The 10932-nt window shown below is 37.1% G+C and overlaps 1 protein-coding gene across 1 annotated transcript; it reads left to right on the top strand.

Moving 5' to 3' along the window:
- Positions 1-2335: 2335 nt before the first annotated feature.
- Positions 2336-3395, top strand: LOC113539116 (olfactory receptor 52B2-like). Its single transcript, XM_026934673.3, has one exon. The coding sequence runs from the start codon at positions 2436-2438 to the stop codon at positions 3393-3395; it is 960 nt and encodes a 319-aa protein (XP_026790474.3). The 5' UTR covers positions 2336-2435.
- The last annotated feature ends 7537 nt before the right edge of the window (positions 3396-10932 follow it).

The raw sequence follows: 10932 nt of genomic DNA, 5'->3' as shown, positions 1-10932 counted from the left end.
TCCATCCTCCATAAAGGTGCCATCAACCTCATATGAGCCCTAGACAGAAAGATTCATGCCCTCAGACCCCTAGCAGACCCCCTACCATTCACCTCATGGGGCCAGCCCTAAACAGCACCCCTCACCACTAAATGACCTGATGAAGACTGGCCATGGAGGGTTGAGTCTTGTAGTGGGGCAGTTCACAGCCGAAAGCATTGCTCATTTGATAGTGCCTATAGTAAGTCAGTGAATCCTGATGACAATATTACAGCAATAGGAGATTCACTGAGAATGCTATCCACACTATCCACAATGCTGTCACTCCAATGTGTGGCAGATATTGCATTTGCAATGCATTCATACCTGCTGAGGATGCTAGGACTACTGACAGCAACCTCAGCAGTAGTGTCATTGGGCTTGCTAAGAGATTTTCAGTGGATTACCAGCCTGGGCCCTAAATACCACAGGCTATTGTGAAAAATGTGCTCACCTCAGTGAAAGGAGCCCAAATTGTCCCTTGCTGGTGATACCCTTTCTAACAAAAAATATCAGGTTGGGAGCAGGGCCCCCTCAGAGAGCAGACACTATGACACTGGCCAAACAATGCAAAAAACTGCAACAAACAACATCTTAGCAAGTGAAATATCTTGAATATAGTCACATCCAGTATTTCCTATTATAAAAATCACCTTAACCTAATATGAGTAGTAACTTATTTCTAGAGGTTTTACTAATTTCAAGCTTTAAATGTTCTTATTCTATTGGCAGATAATGTTCCTTCTTTCTAGAAATAAATTAGTAAAAATGTCTAGAAATACGTTTAACAATCTTTGGTTTATTGAAAACTTATAATAGGAAAAAATATATGCATTTGACTATATTCAAGATATTTTCACTTGCTGTCATATTTTTTGCAGTGAAGCTTCATGCCATTAGATCAGCCAAACTGTAACTGGTCTTCATTCTCCTTGGTCTTTCAGTAGCCTCTGTCAATCACAAGTATCTTCTGTTCAAATTCATTCACCTTTTGGAATTACTGGGATTGCATTGTGGTGTTTTGCTTCTTACTTGGAGACAAGGTCAAAGGCAGTGGAGGGGCTTTGCATCAACATTTTCATACCACTGCTATGCTGAAGACACTCAACTCGTTCTCTCTGTTCCTTCTCAGACACTCTTATTTGCATGGATCACAGCATTTTGTCATGGATGGCAGCTCATCAGCTGGAACTAAATCCCAGCCACAGTGAGCTGCTGTATATACCCAAAGATGCATTCCCATAACAAGGTCTTTTGAACTCCTTCGACAACTCTCACATCATCTGACACCACACACTACCCCTGATCTGGAGGATCTGGCCATTTCAATCCATAGAGGCCACTCAGGTGTTTGTTCTTTCCCTTGTCACAAACTACTGCAACTCATTCCTGGCAGGTCTGCCCCTGTGTGCCATCCAACCTCTGCAGCTGATCTAGAAGGCAGCTGTAAGCTGTATCACACCCTGCTCTGCACTACATTCCTTTTCAACCTCTAGCATGGGCTTGACTAGACTCACCATCCCCTAGTGAAAGAGGAAAACACGGATCAAGATTCTTCTCTGTGCTGGCACACAGACGCAGCATCAAAATCTAGCACAAAAACTGTTTTTTGATAGAGCTTACAAAATACTTCTGTAGGTCTCTCTCTGTCACTGATGAAAGATGCAAGGAGCGCCCTTGTCCAAACAGAGACTTGCAAAGTCCAAACAAAGCTTGCATTGCTGCTACCTGGTGTCATTGTTATCTCTGAACAAGACTGTGTAGAGAACGTTAGAGGGGAATATATTCAAAGTTAAAAAGGGACACGTGGAACAAAGTTTTAAAACACCACCTATAGCAAAACCTGCTTAATTCTACCAAACGACATTTAAGCAGAACATGCCATATTATATGATTAGACTGGTATTTATCAAATTATAGTATTATATTCATTTCAAACAGATACATACATATGCAAATTTCCATTCCGTGCTTCCAAATGTACTTCCAAACACAGACTTGCACGTTATCCTCAGCATATTACTTGTTTTTTACTATAGGCCACTGTTAGCTGCAAAGCTCCAAGGATACCTCAAAAACCCACAGTCCCATGTAACCTAGCATCAACAACTGGGATTTGAAAAACATTTGACCTTTGGGATAAAGTTTACATGGAGAGATCCAAATATTTTAGGTCTCTGGATGGATACCCAAGTGATGAAAATGAACACCATCAGCTCAGATTTGTTCAGTTTGTGGGTTTCGTGATGCTGTGGCACTTTCACTGAATTAGTTGTCAACATACTACATAAATACTTAGTCTTATCAGTTTGTTCTAGGTAAGAAAACATAGTTGTAGTAAAACAAAATAATTTGCCCATGTTAAATGTCTTAAGTCGTATTTTGTTATATTATTTTTTCCAGGTCTTGAAGTTACAATGGGAGGAGACACATCTCTTAATAATTCAAATTTAACACGTTTTATGACTATTCTGACCATGGAATCGTTGGACATACCACCATCTAGTGCTTTTTCTATATTCATTTTGGGCATCATCACATTCTGTTTAATTTTGTTCTTCCAGTCCATGCTACTTGTGACTATTGCTGTAAAAAGGGATCTCCATAAGCCTATGTACATACTGCTGTTTAATTTGTCCATATGTGACCTTATGGGAGCTACGGCTTTTTACCCTCAGCTGGTTTGCAGTATATTGTCTCAGAGTAGAGAAATCTCCTACCCTGCCTGTGCCTTGCAAGGCATCCTAATTCACCTCTATGGTGGTGGATCACTTTTATTTCTTTCCGTTATGGCTTATGACCGATACATTGCCATTTGCAAGCCTTTGAGATACCACAATCTGATGACACAAGGTACTGTGGTGAAACTTATTTTTATGGTCTGGTCCATAGATTTTGCTATGATCGGGTCTTTATTTATACTCACAATGAGCAAAGAAATCTGCAGGACAAATATAGTGGACACATACTGCAATAATCCCCCTTTAATGAAGCTAAGCTGTGAGGATATGAGAGCGATTAACTATTACGGCTTGTTTACTATAGCTCTTGTACAAGGCTCTTCCATACTGATAGTATCATTAACATATATCAAAATACTATTTACCTGTCTTTCTACAAAACAGGCAAAATCTATAAGTAAGGCAATGCAAACTTGTGGGACACATTTAGTTGTTTTTCTGAGTTTTGAGATTAATACATTCTTACTACTGATTTCTCACAGGTTAGAAGCAGTATCTCCACACTTAAGAAGGGCCTTTGGTGTTTCAATTGTTATCTTTCCTCCAATTCTTAACCCTCTAATTTACGGGTTGAAAACAAGGGAAATTCGTCAAACGATATTTAAGTTATTACAAAGAAAAACTTCTTTTATCTAACAGAAAACTAAACTAAAAGCATATGCATATACTTATTTTAATATACTTTCCTTAGTAAATTAAGATAAACAAAATGATGCACTAATGTAGCAGTGGCATATCTACCCCTGTTATTCAGTCAGTTTAATTTATATAATGAAAATATATACAGTTCCATATAGAAATGAAACACAACACAGTACCATAGTAAAACAAAATAATTTGCCTGTTAAATGTCTTAACCCATATGTTGTTATATATATTTTTTCAAGTCTTGAAGTTACAATGGGGAGAGACACATCTCTTAATAATTCTAATTTAACACATTTTATGACTATTCTGAGCATGGAATCATTGGACATACCACCATCCAGTGTTTTTCCTATATTTATTTATTTCTTTTTTTTTTTTTTTGCATAATCACATACTGTTTAGTCTTGTTCTTCCAGTCCAAGCTAAAAAGGCTCCTTACATACAGTTCCTTATCTAAAAGAAACACAACAGGAGATGCATGATGAGGAGCGATTAGAAGAGCTTATATTTATTGTGAGATCATAAAAAGTGGCAGCTTGTAATTGTGCATCTCTAAGACTTAGATCTAAACCAGAACTTTAAATCACCTAAATAATTCTCTGGCATATTATGAAGCTCAGTATTAATACAGCATAGTTATTAGGACATCATTTCCAACAGTGCCAGAAATTAAATTGTTTGAAGTACAGTTGTTCATTATTTGATGTTGAATGCATTACTACCTATGTCACTTTACTTTACCACCTGGTTCATGAGCTTTTTATATGCAGTTCTCTAAAGGTACATTCTACTCATGATTTCATAAAAAAATGACCATATATTTAGAAAAAAAAATGTATGGCTGTACCATAGTAAAGCTGTCACGAGCTGAAGACATTTCTGTTCTATAAACACCCACTATGTGACTTTCATAAGTCATCTAACAAGCAGCTGTTCTAAAAAAAAAAACAAAAAAAAAAAACTACAAGACAAATAAACACCAATTTTACATTTAGTGTAACTGGAAAGATATTTTAAACTATTGACACTTTTAAAAGATGAGACATCAGTAACTAATTTAACGCAGTGCATACTGATGAGAAATACTATTTATTATTATAACTGTACATTTGATTTAGACATTTGTAAGAATCTTTAATCCAGAACAACTTGCAGAAAATACTTTTTAATTTGGATGTATGCTTTTGTACTGAAAGTCATCATGTTCTGTAGTGACACTCACAGTGCATTGTGGGAGTTCTGTTTTGTGAACCTATGTATGTTGTGATTTATTTAATTTGTCATTTTAGTAACACAGATACATGTGTGTGTACATTAACGTTAGGCTACAGTGAAGAATATTACCTTGATGGGAGAGCAACCATATTTAGATTTGTGTTTTTCTTATATATACACTGTACCATAATCTCTGTCTTTCTTTTACAAGCAATTACAGATAGCCGTATTCTAAGACAAACACTACAGGTAGGAACAACAATTTTAGTCACATCAATTCCTGAAATTTGTGTCAGTTTATGTTATATGTCAAGTTCATTTTAAACTTAATAAACTACACTAACTAAAGTAAAAACCTGAATTACATTTTGTATTTTCAACTAGTTTTTCTATTTTTTACAATTTTTCTATGCTCAGAAACAAAAAATCTCTGTTTTCAGATAACCTGCAATCAAGAAAATTTACATGTTAATTCCTAACCCTTATTAGAAAAATATTACAGAGGAAGTTGATTATTGATGAATTTACATTAGATTTTATACTGAAAATGGATTTTTTTTAAATTAAAAAAAAAGTGTATGGTATTCTCTTGTTTAAAAAATTCTCAATTTCTGTAAAAGTCTTTGTCTTGAGAGTGTCATTAGACAATGCCTCATTTGCATAAATAAATGTATTTTATTTATTTGCATAAATTCTTAATTAAAGTTCCAATACAAAAAGTACTTGTAAGAATATCAGAAAAGACTGACTGTGATATCTATTTTTTTTTCACCTTTCTTGTCTTTAGTCTCCATCTTCTGTGTCAGAACACTGACGGTGATGTCTGTTATAAATCTGATTAAAGCGGTTACATTTTCCTGGAGGTCCCTTTGTGTGTTCCTATGTCCTTTTCATCAATAACATAATTTTATGGCCTTCACTAAATAAGCAGACACATACAGTGTGCATTTATTCTAGGTAGTGGTGGTTCAGTGGTTATTGATGTGGGCTACCGATCAGTATCAGTCTGCCACTGGCCCTTGAGTGAGGCCTTAATCCTCAGCTGCTCCAGGGGCACTGTACCAATCTGACATAGGAGCCAGGAGACATTGCTTTCAGCCTGTTTTATGCATGGCACAAAGTATGGTTAGCATAGTCTGCCTTGCCTGATGTGTCTAAATCAGTCCTATGAAATCTGCCCTGTGTGCCAGGGATACTCTTTAGACCTCCTCCCAAATGACCGTAGAAAGGAGTGCACAGATTGCAGAATCAAAATAGCCGAACGTACAGGTCACATGGCACCTTAAGGTCACTGTAACCCAGTCCCGTGTTCAAATGCTCACAACAGTGCATTCAACCCCATGCAAACCTAGCAGGCAGTGCAAACCTGTGTGCCTCCCATTTACGTCATGGTGAGTTGTACCTCACCACTAAAGGACCTCCTGAGCATGCCCATGAAAGACACATAATTCAACATATTTTCTTATTATAAAAGACAGTGGTTTCTGTCTGTCCATTTTAGATTTGAAAGAGCTTAACTGATCCTTAAAAGCCAAGAGGTTAAGTTAGGCCCATTCCATATGCTAAATATGTCAAACTGGTTCATATCGGTGGATCTGTGCACCTTTGGAGATTTGCCTTCCAAGAGCCGACATTCCATTTCACAGTTCTACCCTGTGGCCTTTCTCAAGCACCACTGGTATTTTTGAAATGCATGTAGGCTGACCTGTCTCCTCTGTTGGCCAGAGACATCAGGATACTGTTATATTTGGATGACTGATTCTTCTATGCCCCCACCAAGGAGCAGACCATTCAAGTGTCCAACCACCCCACCCCACCCCAAACACATCCCTCAACTGACTGGATACCTCTTTAAAGCTCACTTTAAATGTCAATTTCATTAAATATATGACTTGCAACTCCAACTTCCCCTTAAACACTCTGACACACTGAATGTATAAAAGTTCAGGAAGTGTGCATACCAGACTCACGTCAACACTTAATTTGCACAGTGCCTTAAGTTGCACAATACTTAACCTCATGGAAATAAGACAGATGTGTTTTATACCACCACTGTTGTTTGTGTCTGAATAATTTTTATATTTCCTATTTTTATGCCATATTATCCTGTTCCAGTGTTGTACACGTTGTGTGATTTTTAAACCCTGTCATTATTTTATTTGTTATTATTTATATGTCAGTAAAGTTCTTGAATCTCAAATCTACAGTCCCCTTCAAAAGAATTGGAACAGTAAGGCCAATTCTTTTGTTTTTGGTATACACTGAAGACATTTGGGTTTGAGATCAAAAGATGAATATGGGATGATAGATCAGAATTTCAGCTTTCAGTAACATGGCTATTTTTAAGAGTTTCTTCTAAATTTAGCTTTTACTTTTAGCCTTAAATTCTTTGGCAATACAGCTCAGATCAGAATTTAATTAAGCCTTGGCCATATGGGTCTTTTGTCTCTGATCCCACAATGCTGTATGGACTTAATTATGTGTCCATTTTGCCCTCAATCCCACTACTCCTGAGGGTGTTTTTGTTTCCTTTTGTGATAATAATTAAACTAATTCCTCATTTGGTTGTTCTTAAGAATGAACTATTTCATCTTGAATATAGAAAAAAGTGAATATAATGGTTGAAATATGCAGTATGTTTAAAATAAATAAAAGTACATGATTGGGCTTTGTTTAAGATTAATGAGTAAGTAATAAGTGTGTCTGCTGTTTGTTTCACACAAACATCACACACCTATACATTATGCTTTTGATACTTTTATGAATATGGTAATAATATCTTACCAATATGTTTTTTTGGGTGGGAGGTTCAGGAAATATACAGTCAGTTAACAAAAATCTCATTTACTTTTACCAACAACTGCATCACAAATATGGAAAATAATTGCTTTTTTGATAGATATGCTGATGTTATGATGTTAAGTGTAACATATTTTTATGTTTTGTTTGATATTACTACCATCCAAGACATAAACAGTAACATATCCCAAAAGGCATTATTAGCTACAGTGTTCATTAGTGAAACAAGCTACTTATTCATGGAGGAGTCTCACAGGATTAATTACTATGTACAACTGCTAGTAGGATATCATTAGCTGAATCCCCATACATGTGATTAATGAAAGGATTTGTGTTCCAAGACATAATGGCCTAATGCTGTGTCCCAGAGGTGTGGCAATGTTTTGATTTGAAAATGCTCATACATAACACTGAGATAACAACAACAACAATTATTGCAATAATGCTCTACCTTCATTAATATTTTATAAAATTTGAAGTAAAACAAAGTGGAAATAAATGTTTCATTCACTCTTTTGTGACCTACATAGTGGTTGAATTGTTGACTCTGGAAATGCCTCTTATCCATATTCTAGTCTGTTTTTGATCACTACTGATAGTGAGGAAAATCTGCCTTGATCATGCCAAGGGCATCACTTGTCAACTGATTTCAACTTTCCTCATGGAATATTTTACTGGTCTTTTGTTCAGGAAAAGGGATAAAGGAGAAACTGTGCTTATATGTAGGAATAAAAATTTCACCCCTGCTGGACTGATTACCATATCATTTAAAATGGATGACCCATTCTAAGAGACCGGTTAATATTCATTTATTCATTCAGTCACCTTCCATTTTTCTTGGTGAGGCTTGCAGTGGCCACAGGCTGAAAAGGTCAGTCCAGACTTCTCTAGCCACTACAGATTCCAGCTCCTCGTGGGTGATCCCCAGATATTTCCAAGCCAACTGCGAGATGTACTCTCTCCAGTGAGTCCTTGACCTATCTTTATATGGATTTCTGTAAAGCTGCTTTGCAGCAATGCCCCATTGTTAAAAAGTGCTATATAAATTAAATTGAATTGGTCTGCCACAGGGTCTCTGCCCAGTAAGAATAAGCCCTGTAACTGGGCAGAGGAAGTGCATTTGAAACATCTGTACACACAGCCCACAGCTTGTGTCCATAGGTGAGAACAGATGTTTACATTTACAGCATTTAGCAGATGTCCGTATCCAAAGCGATTTACAAATGTGCTCTGTGTTTTAGGGAAGATGTCATTGACTGTAGGCTTTTTCACACACATCTTTGCATGAGGATAAAATATAATATAAATTAATATAACATGGAAATCCTTGTACCTCAGTGGTAAGGCAAATAAAAAGTTCTGTTGCACTCTAACATTCTTGAACAAAGCAAACTGATGCTTCACCACAACCATGTTTTAACATACTAAAGTAACCATAGAGATCCTTCAAAAGAACAAAAGGAAGAGCAAAAATTATACATTTGTAGTTACTGGTACAACTGGAAACAACTTGAGCTGTATCTCTGTCTGATTTTCCATCCATAAAGGACTATAAATGGTTGTCTTTATAGATCAGGGTTCATAGGTTTCTAAAAGGGTTCTAGTTTGGAACTCATTGTCACTGTTCTACCTAGAAACTTTAAGCTTTCCATCAGAAGGACAGCCACCAAACCCCTAAGGAGTTTAAGTTGATTTTTTTTTTTTTTGCTAAGAATGTACCATTGTTCTTGCCTTTTTGCCAATCTCAGTTAGTCCATTCTCTACTCAACTCCTGGTATCAGAGTGGCAATGATTATTACCTTGAGGACTGGAATGTATACAGAAATGAGAATTGGTGGTGGGTGAATGTTAATGACTTGTTGGATCTTATCTGGACTGACCTGCTCCTTGTTCCTTGTTTGAGAGATCAGCTCCTAGGTTGGTATTTCAGGGCACAAATTCATAATCATGGACACAGAGAACCCACTGTCCTCCACATTTTAGTGTTTTCCCTACTCTAACAGACCCACTTCGACTTGGGAAGCATGGTTAATTAGCTGATTACTTGAATCAGGTGTGTTGGGAACAGGGAAAACACTCCAGTTACTCCAGGGTTGGGATCCTGTGTTCCAGGGTATCTGGGGATGGATGAGAGATAGTACTCAGCCAGTTCCTGAGTGGGTTTTCTAGCACTCCACTTCACCAGCCCTGTCTAGTCAGTGTATTCACCTGTTTTTCATTTACATGTAGTGTGAATTTATTCACCTATGTTGATTAGATCTTGTTAGGTTTTCACTCTTTTAACCATTAAGTCTTATTTTTTGGTTGTTTTATTAATCTGAAAAAATTGAATTGTCAGTGGTATTTGCAACATGGAGCCACTCAAAAATATGTATGAGAATATATGTATATGTATATGCACTTCCCGAACATTTTATTGGGAACACTGTACTAATACTGGGTAGGTCCACCCTTTGCTCTCAAAACAGCCTCAATTCTTCATGTCATGGATTCCATAAGATGTTGGAAATATTCCTTTGAGATTCTGGTCCATGTTGACATGATTGCGTCACGCAATTCCTGCAGATTTTTCAGGTGCACTTTCATGCTGCGAATCTCCTGTTCTACTCCATCACAAAGGTGTTCTATTGGATTCAGATCCGGTGACTAGGAAGGCCACTGAAGAACACAACTCTGTCATGCTCATGAAACCAGTTTGAGATGACTTTTGCTTTGTCACTTGGTGTATTATCAGGCTGTAAGTATCCATTAGAAGATGGATAAATTGTAGCCATGAAGGGATGCATATGGTCAGCAACAATACTCAAATCGGCTGTGGCATTCAAGCGATAATTGATTGATATTAACAGGACCAAACTGTGCCAATAAAACATTCCTTGCACCATTACAACACCTCCACTAGACAGGACTATTGACACAAGGCAGGTTGGGTCCAAGTATTCATACTGTTGGGGCCAAATTCTGACCCTGCTGTTTCTGATTCTGCTGTTGATGCCCATCCACGTCAAAGTTCAATGTGTTGTACATTCTGAGATGCTTTTCTGCTCACCACAATTGTACAGAATGGTTATCTGAGTTACTGTATCCATTCTGTCAGCTTGAACCAGTCTGGCCATTCTCTGTTGACCTCGCTCATCAACAAGGCATTTCGATCCACAGAACTGATGCTCACTGGATGTTTTTTCTTTATTGCAGCACTCTGAACTCTAGAGACTGTTGTGTGTGAAAATCCCAAGAGATGAGCAGTTATAGAAATACTGAAACCAGCCTGTCTGGCACCAACAATTATGCCCCAGTCAAAATCACTAAGATGACATATTTTCCACATTCTGATGGTTGATGTGAACATTACCCAAAGCTGCTCAAACGTATTGCATGAATGTATGCATTGTACTGCTGCTACACAATTGGCTGATTAGATAATCGCATGAATGAGTAGGTGTACAGTTGTAATAAAGTGCTCAGCGAGTGTATATTCCAAATTATATTTATTTCTTAGATATCTTAAACA

The sequence above is a fragment of the Pangasianodon hypophthalmus genome, chromosome 14 (assembly GCF_027358585.1).
Source record: "Pangasianodon hypophthalmus isolate fPanHyp1 chromosome 14, fPanHyp1.pri, whole genome shotgun sequence".
Classification (NCBI taxonomy): domain Eukaryota; kingdom Metazoa; phylum Chordata; class Actinopteri; order Siluriformes; family Pangasiidae; genus Pangasianodon; species Pangasianodon hypophthalmus.
This window is presented reverse-complemented; position numbering and strand designations above follow the sequence as displayed.

What these genes read in the sequence shown, in the direction of transcription:
- LOC113539116 (XM_026934673.3), top strand. Translation starts at nt 2,436, where the DNA reads ATGGGAGGAGACACATCTCTTAATAATTCAAATTTAACACGTTTTATG.